A 23,652-nucleotide genomic window follows, 5' to 3' on the forward strand; every position below is an offset into this window, starting at 1 on the left:
CCCAAGCCTGCCTGTTCGACTCCCAAGCCTGCCTGTTCGACTCCCAAGCCTGCCTGTTCGACTCCCATGCCTGCCTGTTCGACTCCCATGCCTGCCTGTTCGACTCCCATGCCTGCCTGTTCGACTCCCATGCCTGCCTGTTCGACTCCTATGCCTGCCTTGAGTCTCCCTGTACTGATTTTGTTCAGTCTTTCCTGTCCTGTCTTGTCTGTTCTGAATCTGTTCCCCCCTGAGTCTGACTCTTCTGAATCTGTTCCCCCCTGAGTCTGACTCTTCTGAATCTGTTCCCCCCTGAGTCTGACTCTTCTGAATCTGATCCCCCCCTGAGTCTGACTCTTCTGCATCTGAACCCCCTGAGTGCGACTCTTCTGCATCGGCCTGACCTGAGTGCGACTCTTCTGCATCGGCCTGACCTGAGTGCGACTCTTCTGTAGAGGCCTGACCTGAGTGCGACTCTTCTGTAGAGGCCTGTCCTGTTTACCCGTTCTGATTCTGCCCTGATTTTGCCTGTCCTGTTCTCGTCGGTTCTGCCTGTCTGTTATCCCCTGTCCAGCTTGCCCGCCGGACCCCCCCCCTGCCGAGCGCCGATTCCGATCCGCCCGACGCAGATGGCGCCTGCCTCTCCCCGTTCCTGCGTGTTCGGAGGAGGGAGCGGGGTTGCCCCAATCGTGAGCGTCGAACCATTCCGGGGCGTGAGGTTGTAATTTTTTCTTTTTTTGGGACCTCGGGAGCTGTCCCTTAAGAGGGGGGCTCTGTCACGGTCGCCTTGGTGACCAGTCTGCCCCGCCCCCTGGGCAACAGCTGAAAGCAGTTCCACTAATGGTGGGTCTGTATTTAAGGCTGCATGGTGGGCTCTGCGGTTGCTGGTTCATTACTCATTATTCACAATCCCGGTCTGTTATGCCTTGTCCTGTTTTAGTCTGTTATGCCTTGTCCTGTTGAGTTAGTGCCGGAGGAACTCTGTATTGTTCTGTTTTGCCTCGGAGTATTGGGCGACTTTTATTTTATTAAATAAAACCTATGGATCGTCAACGCATTTGAGTTCTCCCTTCATGCCTCCTGCCTCCGTTCTGGTCCGGTCACCTTCCACGCCACCACGCCTCGTGACAGAAGTGCCTTGCGTTGTGTGCAGGGATCCGCCCACCTGTACTGCTCACCTAATCAAAGTTGGTGGTTTGGTTTCCCAGCGTTTTTATTCATCAGTTTAAATGGTTTCTCATCGAACTTCTGCATTAAGTTAATTCGGCATCATATGGACCAAAATCCGGATGAAATCCCTTGACTTTGGAACGCCACCGAGAGATGTGCAATAGTTACATTTTATTTCGGAGCCATATGTACTCATGAAAAGAGTACATAGGTTCCCTACACCTGCTATATAGGAAAACATCAGCCCTCATCTTATATAGAAATAAAGCATGTTTCTAGATTTTACCATTGTTTAGTAAACAACAGTTGAACATTCCTAGGTTTCTTGAAAACACTTGTTTCCAAGAACACTTCTGAGAAAAACGTTTTTTTGTAAATGGATGCACTTCAAGTAGAACTTTTACTTGGATCCTTTTTTGTTTTTTGCATTTGTGATACGTCCAATTTCCAAACGTTTCTTTCCAAAACCACACAAAAGCACTTTGCTTGCAAAATGCTAATTTATTGCAAGACCACTCAACTGATGCATTAAATATGCATGAACTTTGAAAACAACATTCTTTGGGGGACAGACTGGTAAACTGTGTGCCTTAGCTTGAGGGCTGGGGATCTTTTCAAAGGCTCACAATTATGATTCGGTGATATAATATTTGATTATTACACGATTATTGAGGGGTTTGTTTGTTTTCTGCTAAATTGTATTTCCTTTATTAAGATTTAATCGCTTTTAGTGTTTATCAACTGTGCATTTACTTAAACCAAAAACAACTGTTGAATTGATTTCCACTACAGTTGATTTAACTCGAGGAATGTACGCAGACTGGAAAGTTACAAAAATAGCATGCAAACACTAATTTAAATGATTAATTTATTGATTTAAAAGTCTTTCTGATTATTTTTTTTGTTAAAAATGTCAACCTAAATAAGCTTCTTTAAACTTCTGCAAAGGCACCCAGGGGCAATTTTTATTTTTATTCTGTAATTTTAATGCCTTGAACTAAAGGTCCGTTGGATGATTTGATCCGGTCTGCCATAATTGTCTGAGTTTGTCAAAAAACGAACATGTCTTTACGTTATATATATCAAAAGTCCTGATTTGTGTACTAAATGATCCCTCTGGCCGTTAGAGAGCAGTAAAGGTTACACGATCAGATTTAGTAGGCCCCGCTTAATGCTTTGAGCTGATGTCTACTCTTGTTGCCCATGCACTGCTAAAGCTTGTATTTTGCATTTCTTTTTTATTCATTTCATTCCAGTATGACAATTAAGGCAAAATGATATTTTGTTCAAAGCTCCCTTTTGTTTTTGTATAGCATGGTGAGTTGGTTTTAGGCGTAAAACTGCGTTTACTTAACTTTAAAAATAAACAAGTTAACACATTCGAATCCAAATAGGAAAATATTTTATCCCCATTGTTTGTGAATAAATTAATAGAAAAGCTTAGATACGATTCCTTGTTATCCATGATTGTATTATGTAGGATAGGCGACTAAAGTAGGCAGAATGATAAAGCAAAATACTGAAAAACTATGTTAAGCCAAACATTGTAAGTTGACATTCTTAAATTGATATAGCCCGCCTGAGGACATAAAGTCTGGATCAGGCCCCAGTGAGTTTGACATCCCTGCCTTAAACAATGCATCTGTGTCTTTTACTTAAAAATAAAATAAAAAAGGGATAGGTTTCCTCAATGTTCTCTGGTTGATCATTAGGAGCCAGTAAATACACATTCAGGGGTGGTGCTTAACTTTGCTGATTATCAAGCGGATATATTTAAAACTGCAAGTCATTGTTTGACTCTTATTTTTCTCTTGAACTTCTCTCAGCATTATCTCGCAGGCCACATAAAATGACAGGACGGGCCACATTTGGTCCGCGAGCCATGAGTTTGACGCGCCTGCTTTAAAGGGACACTGTGTTTTCTTAGCTTCTAAAGTTCCTTCTGGTTTACTGATGTAAGTGATGCATGTTTTTAATCATTATTCAAATCAATATAGGGTTGTGTTGTTGTTTGTTTTACCACTAAGAGGCGCTAAAAAATAAACACTGTCCCTTTAAGAATCATTGATCTCAATATGAAATGCTAATGAATCAGAGATGTAATGTAGGAAAGAGTGTGGCCGCGGGACTGTAGAACTGAAATTTTTGCAGTTTTAATTAGTTGAATGTGTTAAAGAATGATCAGTTTATCATAACACATTTTATCGATAAGATTGTTTATGTTTTAAATGTGTCCACTCACTGTTTTTGATTCAGGTTGAAAATGTTAAATATTTAAACTAAACAAAAACATGCATGAAAATAGTTAAGGGAAGGATATTTTTGGTGATGGAGATGTAGCTTGTGCTTGAGCTTACGGCTAATGACGCGTTGATTTGAAAGAGGCTCCATTTTGTCGGAACAGCTGCTTCTGAGTGCATCTATCGGCTTCCAGCAGGGAACGCACTGAATAGCTGCAGGCAGGAAACCATTTATATTATATATCGGTGGGGTCCAACCCAGGCCTTGAGAGCAGCATGGAGCATGGAGTTTCTCTGCTCTAATATTCGTGATTCCAATCACCAGGATATTTATCAAGCTCCTACAATGCTTGTTATTGAGCTGATCATTTGCAATACCTGTTTGGAAGAGAAACCTTTAAAACACGCAGGACACGCTGTTCTCGAGTACTGGGTTGGACACCCCTGTTATCCATACATCCATTGTCTGCACATCAGTAGGGTCACGGGGGTGCTGGAGCCCATCCCAGCTATCTTCGGGCAGTTGGCAGTTGGCAGGGTACACCCAGAACTGGTTGCAGGACACACAAAGACAGACAACTCACAGCTAGGGACAACATTTAAAACTGGTGCTGAATGTGTTTTTTTTTTTTTTTTTCATTTGCTTCAAAAAAATCTAAATGAAGAAAGTGCGCCTTTGTTTGGAAAAGGTTAAGAAAACTGATGTAGGAGCTTGAGAACGCCGATGGTTGTCATACAATTGTAACCACCTTGATCTATGACCCCCCATGTTGCTGCAACAGACGTGTTGTGACACTCCTACAGAGCTTCCTACCGCCTCTCAGGCGGCGGTACAAGCCCTGTTGAAAACACTGAAAAAGAGAAATTACCCCCAAAATACACAGACTAATGAGGCATATAGATGGTGTTGTCATCTGTGATTGGGCAGAGGAGCAAGACGCGTCAGATTGGGCGAATGACGTCAATTCAGACTCACGTGTAAAAATAGAGCGCCATGCAGGATGCTCGCACGCATGAATGTGCAGCAACATACACACGGGTAGAACGCTTTTTCCTTTTATTGGTGTCCCGTATCATGATCATGTCATATTGCTCTTGATCCATTTGTCTTCGACAAAAACGGAACCTTTTTTTTCCTACAATAAGCCAGTTCAATAAACATAAATCCTCTAAGTATAAATATATTGATTTTGTTTGGTTCTAATGAATTAACCTTTTGACTGACTGTGCTGTTTGTGCATTATGCCTCGAGAGCGTTGTACCTTGCACAGCACGTGTTAAATGTCGTTACGAGACGAAACATGAACACGAGTTCAAGGACGAGTCTGACAAGGCGGAGACATTAAAACGCGTCGTGTCCAGGTACGGCAGACAAACACATACCCTGAAAACCTTTGTCACTGCTAAAAACGCCACCACTGAAGCGAGCTATCACATTGTTCACGGCATGGCAAATCACAAATATACTAAAGGTGTGTGCGTGTCTTTCAAGTTTTGATATTTTCTAAAATATGATTTTATTGATAAATGGTATGGTAGCTGTCCATATCACTTGTTGTTTTATTGTAGTTCATTGTTGATGAAGAATGGTTGAAGTCATGGATGTCTACACTCTTTTCCACATTTTGCTCACATTCATTTTTTAGTTTGTTGATGAACAAGAATAGTGGAACATAAATTGTTCAGTTATACGATTTCAATGGATATCCATGTGGACTGGTGTCAAATGACAGCTCTGTTGGATATACAAAAATTCTTGTGCGGGTCATCAATCATGGTGTGGCACACTGATTTACAAGGACATTTGAAAGTGGCACTCCACACCGAAAAGGTTGCTGACCCCTGATCTGTAGGATAGGATAGGATTCTATACCATACTATACTATACTATACTATACTATACTATACTATACTATACTATACTATACTATACTATACTATACTATACTATACTATACTATACTATATTTTTAAGGTATTTGTGGAGGCTTCTGATACCAGTAACCAACAGGGTAAAAAAAACTGACCTCAACTAAGTCCTCCATGGAATGGTCGGCGATATATTGTCTACCATACTACTGCTGGTCTACTAGTGATCCCAAGAACCAAGAAGAGATTCGCAGGTTCGATAGCGTTCTCCATTCGAGCCCAGGTGCTGTGGAATGCTCTGCACACTGAGATCCGATCTGCGACCTCAGTGGAACTGTTTAAATCTAGGCTTAAAACACAATTCTATTCCATAGCTTATGAATGATCTATATTTCAAGTTCACAATATCTGTGTATTATTTGTTATTGCAACATCCGTTGCAGCCTGGTCATCCTGGAAGGGGGATTACCTCATGTGCGGTCCGGTCCCTTCTCAAGGTTTCTTCATTTTCCTCATGTTAAGGTTTTTGAGTTTTTCCTTGCCCTCTTGTAGGTTTTAGATCATGGGATGGTATAATAATAGTCTGTGGTTTGCAATAATCTGTGGTATGTGCAGCCCTTTGAGAGTCCTTGCGATTAAGGTCTGTACAAATAAATTTGACTTGACTCGACTTGCTGTTTTCTAACGTAATTGAAAGATGTTTTTCATATAATGAAAAATACTAGCAATGGGTACTTAAGGATACTCAGAGGGAAAACTCATACCGGTTTTATTCTCAAAATGAATTATTTTTTTCAAAAAACTCTAAAAAAAAGAAACTGTTCAAGACAATACATTGGGAAATAGCATAGGATTATATCAAACGAGTATTCTTTATCTGCGTTAATGTTCACACCAAGAAAAGTTTGGCGCCGCCTACATTAGCACATCCGGTGAATGCAAGCGGATAATTGTGTCAATTTAAATGCGGCCTGCTGTCTAAGAACATGATGTCAGCATCATTAGCATCAATTGTTTCCAAGGCAACGTTGGACTGAACCCTCCTTTCATCTTCCTGTTTTCCTTTCGTTAGTGACTCATGTGCGACAGTTGAGATCATCACACAAGGTCCGTTTCCAGAAGGACGTCCAGCTTCCGAGCTCTCTTGAGATTGATTTCTTTAGGGTTCCGAAAAGAATCCCCAAACCATAATGCATCCTCAGCCGCGGCGTGACCCGTCCATGCCTGGAAAAGAGCGCAGCCCCCGTCACAGGCCGTGGTCGGTGTACCGGGCCAACACGTTTGATCTTTCGGCAGAGATGATGGGGTTGGCGCTGTCAGGTAAACCGTCTGATGTTTTCCTTGCTAACCCGTCTGCTCCATTCCGAGTAAAAAGGTCTCCGTTTCCGGTTCACAGGGAACAGTCAGGATCCAGACGAGCCGGTCTTAGAGTTCAGTTTGGGTAAGGCAACACAACACCCCTCAGATTTTCTCCTTAAATGTGTGTTAAGTAGGGTTGCAACAATGAATCAAGATAGATAAATAGATAGATACTTTATTCATCCCCGTAGGGAAATTAACACTTCCATCAGTCTCCATTGTTGTTTATTAACAGATTAACAGGATGACCTCGGGGTCCTATGTTGTAGTTTAGCCACAGCGGAGTGGATGACATCACATGCTAGTCCAAAAGTTCGACGTCCCTGCAGCAGATGGAAATCTCTGTACCCAGGGATACACCACCTCGTGTTCACGTAGATAGCGAGTCCACCTCCTCTCCACTTCCCGCAGGCTTTCGTGTTTCTGTCTAATAGCGGGTAGCTCTGGGTGGCTCCACGTTAGCGGCCGGGATGCTAGATGTGAGCCATGTTTCTATAAAACACAGCAAACTGCACTCCCTGTGCGCTCTGATGTTTTTCACCAGCACAGCCAGTTCATCGGTCTTTTTTGGTAGAGAGTTTACATTTACCATGATTACGGACGGTACCGAAGACTTATAACGCCACTAGCCGCTTAGCTAGCTCCGGTTTTGCATCCACGATATAATCCAGGCGTGTCAAACGTACAGTAAAGGTTTAAAAGAGCTGACGTCCAGTCTGGTTTAATGTTAAAGACAATATTGTGCTGTATTTTCTCAGCTTCAGTCGGCCCAGCCTAGTAGTTTGGTCTGATGTTATTGCCTGTTTACTGCTAAAACTCTTATTATCGTATTTAGTATTTCTTATTTAGTTATTTCAAAGCACTATGACAAGTCAGGAAAGCATATTTTTATTCATAGCTCCCACTCGAGTTTGTTGATCTTTGTGATGTTTGTGGTGAGTTGGTTCAGATTTAAAGCTGTATTTACCTACCTAAAACTTAAAATAAAAACAAATAGTTAAGAAATTCAATGCCAAACATGAAAACCATTGTTTGTGAATAAATGTGTTCTGCTTAGAAATGATCCCTGATCGTCCGTGATTTTAATTTTGGGGTAGGCCAAATAATAAAGTATAGTGCTTAAAAACAAACCAACATATTGGCATTTGACATATTTTTACTGATCCAACCCACTTAAAAACCAAGTCTGTATCCGGCCTCCGAGCCAAATTAAGTTTGGCACGTCTGATATAATCGATTGAAATCAATTATTAACACATAGGCAACGAATTTCTTAATCGATACGTTGATTCAATGCAAATAAGAGTGCATTGAATTGAGTTGTGATGTTAAGGAGACATGCTTGTAGTACAACTTTTGTCCAGGAAAGGGCGACTTGAAACCAAATTTTGATTTGGATTAAATTGGCTTTATTGTCATTGATATCATTGTTGAGAAACGTTGTATGCAACGAGATTTGACATGGCATTTCAGGGAAAGTATGTAATAAAGACTTTGAAGAGAAAAATAATTTAAGACTGTCAGGATAAATAGGCAAAAATAATGACAAAGTAGTGCTTAGAGGCCGGCCTAAGTTATTATAATATTTCAATGACAGAATAGTGCATCGTAACTGTAGTGCAATAACATAATATATATATATATATATATATATATGTATATATTCAGAGTTTTGCATGCTTGTTTAGGGTGATCATGGCCCTGGGGAAGAAACTGCCTCTGAGCCTGTTAGTCCTTGTTTTTTAAGGGACCTTTAGCATCTACCATAGGGCAATAGTTCAACAGGTGGTGCCCGGGGTGCAAAGAATCTTTTATAATTTTGTTGCGCGGTGTTCTCTTGATCAAGTAGCAAACTTGTAGTAGCACTTTGGTCCCGAACAGGGCGCCTCAAGAACCAGATTTTGGTGCACGAGGTCCTGTTAAGGCGACAAAGTACTCTTATTCTCTCATTCTCAATCTCTTTTTTGCACTTAAAAAAAAAAATCACATATTTGCAGGTGTATATAGCATGCATTTGTATGGAAAAACAGATAAACCAGGGTTCACCAACATTGGAGCCCCCAACGAGCATCTGGGTAGACCATTAAATGGTAACAAAAATAACTCACCAGTAAAATTGTCTTTGTGATTTTTTTTTTTGCTTCTCTTCACTGATCCGAAACAATTCATCATTGCACCATCGCTCCTATTTCTTGGTAGTTGTTTCCACAAACACTTGGATTCTTTTGTTTTATATTGTCGAATATTCTGTTGTTTTTTCTATTTTTCCAAAACTATAATATTTAAAAGACTTATCCATCCATCCATCCATCCATTATCTGCACCGCTTATCCACAGTAGGGTCGCGGGGGTGCTGGAGCCCATCCCAGCTATCTTCGGGCAGTGGCAGGGAACACCTTGAACTGGTTTCCAGCCAGTCGCAGGGCACACAGGGACAGACAATTCGCTCGCTCGTTCACACCTAGGGACAATTTGGTCCGACCAATTCACCTAACAAGCATGTCTTTGGAATGTGGGAGGAAACCGGAGTGCCCGGAGGAAACCCATGCAAGCACGGGGAGAACATGCAAACTCCACCCAGGAGGTTCAATCTCATGACCTCAGAACTGTGCCGCACACGCGCTAACCACTGTGCCGCTGTGCTGCCTAAAAGACTTATTAAAGAAGAAAAACGATAACAATCAGATCAATTGATTAGAATGAAATATGTTTTTAGAGATACTGATCATCTTGATAATTTCATGTCTCTCAGTAAACACATACCACCAATATAAAGCCATTTCTAATTAACAAATTTTTCATAAATATTTAATCTTTTCTGTTGTTATTGTGCTTTTTCGTATGTTCTGGAAATTGACCATAACGAGCTACTATTCACCTTTGCTGGTTTCCTGACTACTGGAGTCAGCTAGGAGTCCAAAATACCTGGAAATGGTCAAAGTCTTATAATGATTTATACTGTAGAGCACGAATGCACACACCCACGCACACACATACACACACACACAACTACCAAGAAATAGGAGCGATGGTGCAATGATGAATTGTTTCGGATTAGTGAAGAGAAGCAAAAAAGAAAATCCCAATGACAATTTTACTGGTGAGTTATTTTTGTAACCGTTTCATGGTCTACCCAGATGCTTGTTGGGGGCTACAATGTTGGTGACCCCTGGTGTATCTGTTTCTCCATGACGTTTTGCTTCTGCTAGTCTGCAGTGAGCTGATCACACCGACTCCGGAGCGAAAGCCGAGCAGCTTTGTGGCCGTCAGCTGTACCACCCCTCCACAGGCTTTCTGGACCAAACACTCTCAAACTGAAATTATTGAGGTACGGGATATTGTCTCGCCTGTGTCCGTGCAGGAGAATCAGCTCAGATTTGTTTTCCTGTTGGCCGCAGGGTACGACTAACCCCACCTTCCTGAGCAGCGTGGCCTTCTTCCAGGACTCTCTGATAACTCAACAGACCCAGGTCAAACTCTCTGTGTATGACGTGAAGGATCGCTCCCAGGGCACCGTGAGTCACTCCCAGGGCTATCAAACCCGCCCGATCGAAGAACTCTCTAAAATGCCACTTCTGTCCAACAGATGTACATGCTCGGTTCAGCCATGTTTTCTTTGAAAGAGCTCCTGCAGGATAAACACCACCGCCTGCACCTGGCACTCAGGTAGCCCAAACATTCGCGTACCTTCCTTTGAAAATATTCTTGGGTCGAATCGAAGGAAATTTTGCTCATCGGGATTACTTCCAGATCGTCCGAAAACGAGCGAGTTGGCAACCTCACAGTCATCGCATGGCACATTGATGAGAAGCGAGAGCAGAGAGCACCGGTTGCCAAACTTCAACGAGGAGACACCGTGAACGGGAGGGTAAGAGGGAATCGATCTAAAGCAAAATTTTAAGAACAGTAATCCCTCGGTTATTGCGGGTAATGGGCAGCTGAACCCCCCTGCAAAAAGTAAAAATCCGTGAAGTAGCGTCCCATGTATAACTGTAACAAATTCAAAATAAAGATCTACAAATAAAAACACATAAGACAAAATTAGTTGAATGAATTGTGTAATGACAATAAAGACCAAGGTACAACAAAATTCGAGGGCTTCTCTTTTTAGTGTAAGAAAGCAATGTCGAGGGCAGGCGGCTAGCTGCAAGCTAGCATCAGGCTCCTAGATTCAGCCAAGTCTACGCAATTAATCAAACACAACAATCCCCCGAATGTAGCGGTTTTCTTAAGGATCCTAGCTAGGTTAGACGACACCAATGTTGTAACAATCAGGCAACTGGAATTTTAGAAATAGAAACATAAATTGGCCTGGAGAAGGATGGTTGCGAAAAAGCTGTACTTGCCCAAGACACACCACAGGAAATAGTGCCCTTACCACCCGAGTAGTTAAGGGATCCAACCAACCAACAAACCAACCAAATTGCCATAGTGTACGTGAAGCATGCAAATACTTATGCTTTCTCCAACCTTCTCAATGAAAAGTCATGTCACTCGGTTTTAGATGGTTCTCCCTGTGGACGAAAGCTTGACTGAATCTAAAGGCATCAAATCCAAATCTTCATCCCTGTGTAAAGATCCCCTTCTGAAAGCCGGTAAGTGTCAGAAGACAGCAGAACTTTGAGAGGAGTCCAAAAGGTTCATGTTTGTTTGTTCCTGGTTGTTCCAGTGTTCGGGGGGGTCATGTCGCAGACGTACCGTTTTCCAACCACGGACGGCAACCACCTCCGTGTGCTGGAGCAAATGGCCGAGAGCGTTCTCTCCGTGCACATCCCTCGACAGTTTGTTAAGCTGCTATTGGAAGAAGACGCTGTGAGGTAACCTTCACTTGTCTGGACATCATTAACGTAATTGTTTTCAAATTCCATGCTCTCAAACAGAGAGTGGGCCCAGTGGAAAGCTAGGAGGCTGCAGTTGTGTTTTAGACCAGAGGTCGCCAAACTTTTTCTGTACCAGTTCATTGTATGACAATATTTCATGTTTGTACAATTTCTAAAAATCATAATGACAAGGATAATAAGAACAACAACTGTAACAGTCATAATCATAACAACTGGGGCTGCAACAACAAATCGATATAAAATACATTAGCAAGTAATTTAATATTCATTCATTGTGGCGCGGGATTTAGCCTCTAAGTTCGTCAGATCAATGCAAAATTGTCGTGCATTGAATTTCGTTGTGACGTTGAAGTACCACTTTTGTCTGGCAGAGCACATCTCGAGACAATTTTTATCAAAAAGTATCCCACACTATTTAAAAATTGAACATTACATACAAAATTGGCGTGAAACAGTCAAACAATACAAGGTTAAACATTTTCATGGAAAGAGAAAGTTCTGCAGAAATACAGGGGGGATCTGAAAACAAATTGACAAAATGTTTAAAGTAAGAAAAATAATAATAATGAAATGGTTAACTGTTCAACACAAAGGAGGAGTTCTACAGCACATTATTTATCATTTGCATACTTGGAATGTTTATCATATTTAAATATTAAACCCCAAAAACAAATTATTACAGGTTTATATTGTTTTTGTGGATAAGCAATGTTGCTACTTATAAAATTACATGTATTTTTCTTTTTTTAATTGTTTTTATGATAAGTCCAAACATGATATTGTCTTTGGATAAGGTAGTAGAGTGTCTCATATATTTGCAGGTTTTGTTTATTGTTATGCAATTGAGAAAGACTTGGATATTTTTATTGTTTTACATATACAATAATCTGTTGCTTTGTGTATTATTTTTTCCATCTTAAATTCGTATAAAGAGACAAATGTGGAGTTTAAAAAAAAATCTGATTCATCAAATAATCAAAAAAAAAAAAACAATGGACCGATTCATCAATTGTTAAAAAAATCTTTAGTAGCAGCCCTAATAACAATATTAATAATAATGAATGTAAATCCACTATGGAGTCATATGGAACAAGTTAATGTTCTCATAACATCAGCCCTTACGTTCGCTTACCCTAGTGGGGGTTGCTGGGATGCTGGGCCCATCCCAGCCATGTTTTTGGACACTGGAGTGCCCAAGGACATGGGGAGAACTTGCTAACTTCACACACGGAGACCGATAGTTGGAATCAAACCCAGGACCTGTGAGCTGTGAAGCGATCCTGCTGATAACAAATAACGTTTAACACAAAAAGTCGCAAGGATCTCACGAAATGAACCGACCCCGAAGAAAGCCTGTTGGTGTTATGTGACATCTGTGTGTATTATTCCATAGCGGCAAGTGTGTTTCCACTGTTCTATTGGATATAGTTGACCATTCTTCACACTGATTGGCTTTAAGCTCAAAAGTTTGGTTTGATTCATCATTCTCTGGATTTTCGGCGGGCGGAAATCCTTGTTTTCATACGTGACAATTGCACTCAACCTCACTGATTTGAAATACTTGTTTATTTTTCTTTATTTATATCTGTAATGTCACAGGGTGTGTGAGCTGGAAGAATTGGGAGAGTTGTCTCCATGCTGGGAGAACCTCAGGAGGCAAATTATCACCCAGTACCAGACCATCATTCTCACATATCAGGAGACCATAAGTGACCTGCATGAGTACAAAGGTGAGAAGTCAGAGTTAAGTTTTGGTTTGTGTGGAAGCAAAATGCAAATACACTGCTTGGAACAGCAGAAATTGGTGTTTTATTTTGGCAAGGTTTGTTACATGGGAAGTTTTGTAGAGAGGGAAGGTCCAAGTTGCAGGTGAGAGGTCTGAGAAAGTGACATTCCAGGAGTTCCTCAGGCAATAAAAAGGGTTCGGTACCCTGGAATAACAAAGAAAATGAGGCATCAGTGTTTGGGACGTGACGAGAAGGACAACAAACTAACACAGAGCCAAGGAGAAAGCGTGTTTCAATAGTGACGAGGGAGAGTCATGATAGAAGGGAAATCAAGACAAGTGACAGCAGCTGTGAGGAGGAAATTTCAAAATTTAAGTGAGTGACCAGTTAAAGTAAGGTCATGAGAGAAAGGGGAGATAGGGAGTAGCAGAGAGGGGACACAGAGAGAAACAGGAACCTGATTCCAGGATTGTGACACAATTGTACTGGAACACTTCCCTAATAACTCTAAAAACATTAATCGTGCTGGGAAAAAAGTGAAAAAAATTACATTATACTATATTTTGATAATAAGCAAAAAATACGTCAACTATCATATAAATGCACATTTTTTAAAAATACCGGTACTCGTAACTAGAGAAATTCAGTTATTTTAAATAGCATGGGCCGTCTATGGGTACCCAAATATCTAAAAAAGACTGGGTAATTAAATCAAAAGTAGAACGGTGTGTTTTTGTATTCTTCCTGATGCTTTCGAACACTATTTTTCCGCTTCACTACACCAGGGCTAGCCAACCCAAAATGTTGAATGAGCCATATTGGACCAAAAAACAAAAAACAACTAATTTGTCTGGAGCTGCAAAAAATTACAAGCATTTATATTCCTAACAATGAATGCAACACATGTTTTATGTATTTACATCTGCTATTTTAGCCTACTATCAAAAGATCTTAGTTGGATACAGCACATCCTGTGGAGAATGACTGGTTCGTTTATAGGATACCGCTTCAAGTTTAACTTCATAACAAAATAAATGAATGACAGTATGTTTCATTTCTCTGCCAAAATCAAAGAAAATGCGATGAAGAAATCCATTGCATCATAGGCAATTTAATGGCCTTTTCTTCAATGAAGAGAGGCATGGCTATAAATTTCTGCATTATTTCACTTATGATCTCGAAGTCTGGAGATAGGTGTTTTGATATCTTGATGACTGACTCCTTCATATAGTCCTGATCTCTGAACGACCCCCCCTTTTATTATCTCCTGGGTTGCAACAAAACCTGCGGCACTAGTGTAGTTTGGAGATATAATCTACTTCTTAAATCTATTTTTGAGCTTATCTAATTTCTCCAGAAGTGATACAATCCTCTCACTTTTAACTTGTCTCTGCCCATAAGTAGCATGCTTTCACCGGAAAGCTTTTTTCACAATACTCTGTTTGTTAATTGATTACTTCTCCCTACAGAGCAAACATTCAGGCAATCCGTCTGCATTTGCAATGAATGCAAAATAATTTGGTCAAAGTTGAATCTTCTGTTCTCCTCAGTTATATTTCTCTTTATCCCTTTGGGGTCAATGGCCGATTTGAAAACAGCCACCTGCCTTGCCTGGTAGTCTTTCCCTTTAAAATGGGAGGAGCCTGGGCCACACAGCTCGGGACAGTGGAGAGAGATAGTAAAGCGGAGAAGCAATGCACTGGAGTTCAACTTGTTGGTCGTGAACTTTTACCGGCTACTTGTTGAAATGGAATATCTATTTCACACATTTTACAGCAGTAGAAAACGTTTAAAGAAACCAAAAATGTATTTTTCTCCATAATCTTTTTGAATGTATAAACATTTTTGGAAAAACACCAGTAAGCAGCACAGCAGCAGCGCTATAGAGCCACATACGGCTCCCAACCGCGTGTTGCCGAACCCCACAATACAGCATATGGCGGTATCTGGTGGTCAAATAATACACACTGTCCCGTTTTATATGTTTGTCTGTTTTTGTTTCCAATTCAGTTGTAGTATATATAAGCAAATGTGTCTCTCCTTTCCAGGACCTTCTTTTAAATCCAGCACACTAAAGGCTGAGCGGAAATTGGAGTTTATTCCCACCAATTTACACATCCAAAGGATGAGAGTACAAGGAGAAGTTGGCTACGGTAAATCGCCTCCAATGCTCAGTCTTATGACAGCCGCTGAATGAAATATCGGAAATGTACTTTTTACTGTCCTTGCCACTGACCTTGGAACCGTGCTGTCCAATTAGATCACACGTACGATGTGGTGACCAATGGCGCACCTGCTGCACACCATCAAGGCTTTAAAGGATGTGGACTGAGGAAACTTCTGCAGAAACTTGAAGAGGCCCGAAAACAGTAAGCGGAATTTAACGTATTTGTTCTTGTATAACAGGCAAATATGTACAACACACAACCCTCACTTTTGATTAAAAATCTGTATAAAATTGTTGTTTCGCTTTTCCTCACCTCAAACTAAGCATTGTAAGGGACACAGTTGAAAAATACGTGGGGGCATTATTAAAATAATTGATTGACAATATAAAGACCAACATAAGGTTTACAATGTACAGTGGAACCTCGGTTCTCGACCATAATCCGTTCCAGAACCCTGTTCGAAAACCAATTTGTTCGATCACCGAAATCGTTTTTCCCATTAAAAGTAATGTAAAATCGTTTTAATCCGTTCCAACACCCTGAATGTTTACCATGAACGTAAACATGAAGCTAACCCAGGCTAATCGTACGTTCGCGTTAGCGTAATCATCCGTACGAAAGATTACGCTAACATGAACGTGTAAAAATAAAAAAATCAGGTCGTTTACACATCATTTAGCACCCGGGTCTCCACAAAAAGTGGTGAGCGGTTAAAGGATAAAGAAAAGAATTATGAATAGGATTTCTTACCTTTGTGGTGGTCTGAAGAAGCCATGCTCTATTCCCTCGAAAGAAGGGAAACTCGCACACCTTCTTCATATTTTGCTATTATTTCTTTCTTAAATGCAATAGTTGTACGCACTACTCTTCTTTTTTCACCTGTAGCAACTTTGCTGCTTGCACCGACCTTCTTCCGAGGCATAATTAGGGGCTAAAACACTCAGTTCACGATATTAAAAGCGAAAAGAAGTGCGCGCGCACGTGATAACAGTTCTTTACGAGGGGTGGGGGCAATCTACACGATCTACACCCATACGCCGCTCAGCATCGCACCCTAGCGTACCGGCGTTCGAACTCCGATTTTTTGAACGAAAAGCGGAGCAAGAATTTCTCAAAATATTTGATCGAGAACCGATAAGTTCGAACTGAGAGGCGTTCGAAAACCGAGGTTCCGCTGTATTTATTTAATGTCCTTCAAAGTCCGATTCATGATCATATACACCAAGCAGTTGTTTCCCTCATTTATTTATATATTTCACGACAAGGTCCTGTTTTCTCCATTTTCTAACATTCGTAACTGGTACCAAGAATAAAAAAAATTGTGGTAATGACTTACAATCAAACGACTTTTTGTAAATCATCTATATCATTGGTTGGCACCTTTTCTGTACCACTGACAGGTTTAATGTCTAAAAGCATTCTCGTAACCCTTCCCACCAATAATACTAGTATTAATAACAATGGAGATAATCAAGAAAATTCTCCAGGGCACAGTCTAAGGGGGCAGGAGGAGAGAAAGACCCAAAAATAACTGGGCCAACAACATTAAGGAATGGACTGGTGCCAACTTTGCCACGACCCAAACTCAGGCCAGGAACTGTCAACAGTGGAAAAAGCTGTCCAGAGTTGGGTCCTCATTAGTGCTCTTATGACCCATGCGGTTAAGGGATACGTGAACCATGAAATTTATTAATTATAAAAATAATAAACCTAAATCGTCCGCCCCTCAGCTGCAAGGATGTTTGTCTTTTGTATTTAATTCTAAGTTAAACTAGGCTGTATAAACATTTACATATTTTATTTTTATGTCCCTGCAGAGGTTGCAATTTTCTATCATTGACTGATATTTTTAAGTGACAGGAAAATTTTAATACCGTCGGTCACTTTAACCTGTAAAAATTGGACCAAAAACCTCAGTGGCAGTATGTCTTCAAGACGTGCAGCCATTCAAGTCAAGTCAAGTTTATTTGTAAAGCCCTTAATCACAAGGAGTCTCAAAGGGCTGCACAAACCGCGGATTATTATTAGAGCATCCCCTGATCTAAAACCTACATGACGGCAAGGAAAAACTCAAAAACCTCAACATGAGGAAAATGAATGAGAAGGGACTGCACATGAGGTAATCCCCCTTCCAGGATGACCAGGCTGCAACAGATGTTGTAATAACAAACAATTCACATATATTGTCAAGATTAAATATAGGTCATTCATAAGTTATAGAATAGAAGAGTGTTTTAAGCCTAGATTAAAAAAAAGCAGCGAGAGAAAAGCAATAATTGACATTTTAGGCCCGAACCGGCCCAAATTTGGGGTCGGGCTTGGGTTGGGCACTAGCTTGAGCTTTGAATCTTACCTCTCGTATGTGTCGACTGACAAACTCTTGCCCATATGCTATAATTTACCACGATAAAATCTAACAAACCTTAAATTAATTATTTGTAAAAATAAATCGCATGTATACCAGAATAAATACGTTATAAGCAAAAAGCCAGGGCAACCAAGCGACCCACGGCCAGGTACCGATCTGCGGCCCAGTGGTTGCCAACCACTGATCTATATCACTGGTGGTTTAATGGATAGGATTCGGCTCTCTCACCGCCGCAACCCAGGTTTGATTCCTGTTGCATCCAATAATTTGCGAAAATGATCAGCAATATTTTTGACTGATCAATCATTGCACACATACGTAATATACTCTAGTAAAACCTTGTGTATGACACACACCCATACTTTAAGTTCTTTTTTGGGTAAAAAGAAATTGCGTTATACTTGAATGATTATAGTATTTACTCCATAAATCCACATTAAATAACAAATGTCTTTTTTTCTTTTTCACACTGCCAGGTCTTTTGAGGAAGAAAGGTGAGACTGCCGATGATGTACAATATGCGCGTTGGTTTGGTTTTAACCGACCAACCTTTTTTGTTTATGATAGTTCCGCCGGGCCGAAGGGAATGGCCTATCAGCCGCAGGACGTTGTCAGAGCAAAGGAACTGATTGGCCAAATCAACACACTGAAGACCCAAGTTTGCTATTACATCGAGCGTCTGACTAGAGCAGCCAAGGAGCGCTCGGCCAACGCGCTGGAGAGAACATTGGCTATCCTCAAAGAGAAGGTTAGAAAGACAACAAGGATTTGATTCATATGTTGCCCTGCGAAATGCTGGCAACCAGTTCAGGGTGTCCCCTGCCCACTGCCTGGAGATGGCTGGGATGGGCTCCAGCACCCCGTGACCCTACTGAGGATAAGCAGTACAGATAATGGATGGATGGATGGATGAATGAATGATTCATATGTGGCATTCAGTGAGATTGAGAATCTGGGGTGGTTGTCTATCAGTAATATAAAAAGGAATGCTAAGGGGGCTACTGTGACATTTTGGTTGCTACATTTAAAATGTCACGGTCGATCTAAAACCTGAGTCTTTATTGAGGTCCATGTCTGGTGAGGCAGAGTCAGATTTACAAATAAATGAACTTACATTGTATTCATCACTTGATTGGAAGAACAAGAAAGGAATATGTAAACTGGAGCATAGAAAACAAATGTTTTATTGTCTTACCTTCACTTATAAATAAAGTCTATGCGCTGATCCTTTTGAATAAAAGTACAATAAGTAATCCTCCATTATGAAAAAAGTCCATGCTAACACTGCCACTAGAACTAGGGTTTGAGGCTGAGGTGTGCGCAAAATCAGAATCCTTGGTATCACGATCCCCCTCTGCCAAGAGGCAAGATAATTGTGTGACTCATTCTGCATCTGCAGATGCTCGGAACAGTAATACATTGAATGCTACTCCTTTTGAAACAAAGCATCAATAGCTAGGTAATCCTTCATTATGAAAAAAAGTACACGCAACAAGAAAAAAAATACTGGATGGCTTGAATTATTGTTAGTTTGCTTATCCGTCCATTCATTTTCTGCATCCCTTATCCTCAGTAGGGTCGCGGGGTGCTGGAGCCCCATACTAACTATCTTCAGGCAGTGGGCAGAGGACACGATGAACTGGTTGCCAGCAAGCCATGGTCAATTTGAAGTCATGCATGTTTTTAGAATGTGGGAGGAAACTGGAGAGCTTGGACAGAACACACACATGCACATTGAGAACATGCAAACTGCTTACAGGAACGCTGGTAACATGAGGCAAGAGAATTGCGTGCCTCTCCTTGCATCTGTAAATGCTCAGCACAATAGATCAGACTCATGCAAGCGCTGGTTACTACCATCTTCCTCTGCGCTTGCGAGAAATGGACTCTCAAGGCGAAACTGGAAAATAAAATTCAGGCCTTGGAGATGTGATGGCACAGGACACTTGTAGGCATCGGTTACTTAGTCCATGTGACAAACAAAACGGTGCGCAAACCAGAGAACAGGCACTGGAGAAGGCTGTCCAGAGTTGCGTTCTTATTGGTGCCTTTACAACCCATATACTCTCAGTCAGTAAGGACATCAAATTTGACCCATGGGAGCTTATATGAAGGAACATGGCTCCTTTGTTGATTTTCATTATTTTCAACCGTGATGACGAAGAGGTTTCTGTAGTACCTTTTTTTACCTTGTTGTAGGAATTTTCTCACATTTATTCATTATACAACCAATATCACTTAGTATCATAGACTCAACATTACAAGTGAGCTGTTTGCATTTCAGTCCAACACCAATGAAAGTTCTTTACATAACAGTAATGAAGTGGGATGCAGTGTTTTTTCAGTTCTTCAGATATTTGTGTGTTAGCCATAGATGAAGCAAGTGTGACGCATCTTCTGGCTGTGTGTTCGCCTACCCTCCATCTCGAACTCCTGTCCTGTAATAAGGGCCTTCCCACTTTTAATAAATATATTAGGGAAACTAAGAGTCATGGGAAGTTGGTGAGCAACCTTTCAGATTTGTTGTTCTCAGTTTCGCCCGGCTGGAAAAGGCTTTAAGCGTCTGTGTCTCTTCTTTCTTGGTATGATGAGCAGGAAATGTGTTATTTAACCTGACACATGTATTTACATATATTGAGAGTTTTTCTTTGGCGGGCCATTATAAAAACAGGTCGCGGACTGCTCACCTTAGTCCATAATGTATCTGCTGCCTTCTTTCAGACTCGTCAGCTAGTGAGCGTGTGCGACTCCAAACTCCTGTCGTCAGCCATCGTAGCTTTGGCTGCCGCCCGGCCGGAGTTTACTCTGCAAGGCACACCTTCGCCTTCCTCGTCCTCACTTTCGCCTTCATCGCGGTCACCTTCGTCGCGTTCGCCTTCGCGTTCGCCCGCTCACCATCCTACATCCCCGTCGCGGATGGCGACTTCGCCCTCACGCCTCGCCACTCCCCCGGAGAACATGGAGGGCTTGAAAAACAAGCGCTCCTCCTTGCAGGCTGACTTTCACGGCGAGGAATGGGTACAAGAATCTTCGCCGGCCTATTTTGTTTGTCTTGTGAGTCTTAGATCATTGGTTCTCAACTGGTCTGACTTCAGGACCCAACATTGCACCCTGATGACAGGCTGCGACCCAAATCAAGAAAAAAAAAATCCACTTCACTTGTATCCAATGAAAGGATTGTGCAGTATACAATTGAGATAGTAAAATATATTCACTAAAATAACCAGCAAATCTAAAATGACTGTACCATGAAGTATGATATACAGTATACTCACATATAAGCCAATATCATGTATAAGTGACTCCCTAAAATTCCTGTAAAAATAGCGCCATACTAAAAGATATTAAAATATTGATAAAGCTTGTACCTAAACATCAATAATGATTTAAATATTTAGTTAGTAAAGATTAATCGCCCGGTTAAGGCTTACAATATAACATTTTTAAACCATTTAGGGTACCTTCCAGGCAGACACTCGTACACAATTTTGGTATTTCGCAATATTTTCCTTTTTTGACTCAATCATTGTAGTTGCTGTTTTCCTTTTTTTCTTGCCTTTATACCAAACTCGTTTGGTACCCATTATTATAGGCAGAAAAGGGAAATAAAATCAACAAAATCACCATAAAATGAGATTTGGTCCCTCTTAGTGACCGGAGAGGTGTGAGAAATTAAGCCGGGCATTATTGCCATTTACTGTTAAGCAGTGTAATTGACCCTCCATTTTGTATTCTTCTTTGGCAATATTTTGCCAAAACAACCTAGGTCCGTGACCCACTTTTAGGTCCTGACCCACCAGTCGAGAAACACTTTCTTAGATGACCGAGAATTATGTCTGTGCAGGAGCAGTGTTGAGTTTGTTATTGAAAAAAAATACTGAGTTACAGTTAATAGTTACTTTATTTGGAAAGTAATCGTGTTACAAATAATGGAATATACTTGCCTTAAAGCCAACTACCTAAAACTGCTTAAAAATAGGCACATAATAAAAGCAAGAGCAGGATACGTGTATACCAACCTGTGGAAGCTGTGAAGCCGTCATATTTCTTGTGTAATCTTGAGACCTTGCAAACGAACACTTAGCCGAGACACCCCATATCTATGTTGTCTATAATCTTCAAACCAATCGAAGATTTCCTCCCCTATTGCTGATTACTTTTCAAGACATTTCCTTTTTTTCTAGGCACGGTGTATTGCAGAAAAATATTTCCGTGCAAAAAAATCCAATTGTTTTACGATGTTGTTTTACAATTGACTTTTGTTGTTATCAAGATACTTAACGTACAGTAGGGTATGTCTACTTGACCAGTTTTCTCAGGTTGTAAGAGTTATATTTAATTTATTAAACTCACTTTATATGGTTTACTACTGATTGTTTTTTATGAAATTGTTTACTGTTTATTTTTGTTGCATTTGAAGTGTCGGATAAATTTGCTGGTGAGGTGCAATAAATATGACTAGGATCTAAAACTCAACTATCTTTCTGTTCTTCTCTATTCAACTGACTCAAATACTGCTCATTAAATGTCAAATTCTCTGTCATACAACGACTTCTTTTTGAAGTAACGGAAATAGTTATTCCTCCTGGTGACTAGTTTTTTTTTACTATAGAGTATTTCAGTTACTAACTCAGTTACTTTTTGGAATGAGTAGTGAGTAACTAGAACACATTACTTGTTTAAAGTAACATGCCCAACACTGGTTTACCTCAGTTCACTGAGAATGATGTGTTTGCAGGAGAAGGTGTGGCTCAGAGTGGATAAGAGTCTGGAGTGTGTGATCCAGAAAGTGGACAGTTTATTGAGGGGGGATCAGCTCCAGAGCGACAGCAGTTCTGACGATGTATTCGCCTTGGCCAGCGAGGAACCCACAAACGCAACAAAAGGTCAATCTTAAGCATTTACAGAACAATTGGAGAGTGTATTCATCGGTCTCACTGAAAGGATAGTGTATCTTGTGCAGTGTTTTTCAACATTTTTGCAGCTATTTATTAAAACATTTCAAGACACATTGTCCGTCGAAAATGAAAATATTAATTGCTGGAGGCCGTTTGATGTTTTTAACATTTTTTAAACCTTAAATGATCATGTTACCTAAATTGACAGTATAAAATGTCCCTGTCATTTGTGGTCATCGTGGTAACAGGTTATTGATTTTGGTGAACAATTTAGAATTTTAGTTTTGCTATAATTTCTTATTATATTATCTTGTTTTTCGCTAAAAAGCTCTAATTGTTTTCCAATCGTAAAATAAGAATTAAAATTAGAAAAATATTCAGTATGTGTGAGATTTTAAATTCTATTTGATTTTAATTTGAAAAACTTTCTTCAATTGGAATAGGTTCATAAAAATACTTTACTACCGCATGGGCAGATAGTTTATGAAAATAAAAATATAGTAATGTGCTCCCACCCACTAATATGATTGAATGCTACCTGTCTGATCACAGGAAGGTAGCAAATATACTGAACAATGGCATGCTTTTTTGCCAAAATAAAATTGGGCAATTTCCTGTGGCACACTGGACTATGTCCCCGGCACACTTGTTTACACCGGCATGCCGGCTGAAATACACTGATCAATGGTAACCAAGCTTGACAAGCTCAAAATACGTTTTCGAGTCAGTTAATCCAAAACGTTGTGTAAAAAGTGACTTGAATAGGCCAAGAAATGGGCTGACACCAGGTTTGGATTTATTTAATCACCAAAACAACTTGGTGAAAGTTAACCCGTATTGGGTCAAAAATGGGCTGACACATGTTTTTGAGTTATTTCAACTTCAAATGTTGGGTCAAAAACAACCTTGACAGAGACAAAAATGACATGGTACCAGGTTTCGGTCCTTTAATCCCACAAATTTCATTTCAACTTTCCAAGATTTGGGTCAAAAGCAACCTAAATTTGGCCGAAATTAAGATAATACCAGGTTT

General features: G+C 40.5%; 1 protein-coding gene across 1 annotated transcript in view; it reads left to right on the forward strand.

Annotated features, from left to right (window-relative positions):
- Window positions 1-23,652, forward strand: part of inpp4aa (inositol polyphosphate-4-phosphatase type I Aa) — a 51,374-nt gene that overhangs the window by 8,899 nt on the left and 18,823 nt on the right. Inside the window, exons 3-17 of the mRNA XM_088353429.1 lie at window positions 6,331-6,578; window positions 6,655-6,699; window positions 9,827-9,945; window positions 10,016-10,132; window positions 10,204-10,283; window positions 10,368-10,485; window positions 11,122-11,212; window positions 11,287-11,434; window positions 13,058-13,188; window positions 15,234-15,338; window positions 15,446-15,554; window positions 18,198-18,215; window positions 18,289-18,469; window positions 20,443-20,739; window positions 22,460-22,607. Of these exons, the coding sequence (XP_088209555.1) occupies window positions 6,449-6,578; window positions 6,655-6,699; window positions 9,827-9,945; window positions 10,016-10,132; window positions 10,204-10,283; window positions 10,368-10,485; window positions 11,122-11,212; window positions 11,287-11,434; window positions 13,058-13,188; window positions 15,234-15,338; window positions 15,446-15,554; window positions 18,198-18,215; window positions 18,289-18,469; window positions 20,443-20,739; window positions 22,460-22,607 (1,837 nt within the window). The 5' untranslated portion in view covers window positions 6,331-6,448. The remainder of the gene's footprint in view (window positions 1-6,330; window positions 6,579-6,654; window positions 6,700-9,826; window positions 9,946-10,015; window positions 10,133-10,203; window positions 10,284-10,367; window positions 10,486-11,121; window positions 11,213-11,286; window positions 11,435-13,057; window positions 13,189-15,233; window positions 15,339-15,445; window positions 15,555-18,197; window positions 18,216-18,288; window positions 18,470-20,442; window positions 20,740-22,459; window positions 22,608-23,652) is intronic.

The sequence above is a fragment of the Urocampus carinirostris genome, chromosome 14 (assembly GCF_059441175.1).
Source record: "Urocampus carinirostris isolate Australia breed hairy pipefish chromosome 14, RoL_Ucar_1.0, whole genome shotgun sequence".
Taxonomy (NCBI): Eukaryota; Metazoa; Chordata; class Actinopteri; order Syngnathiformes; family Syngnathidae; genus Urocampus; species Urocampus carinirostris.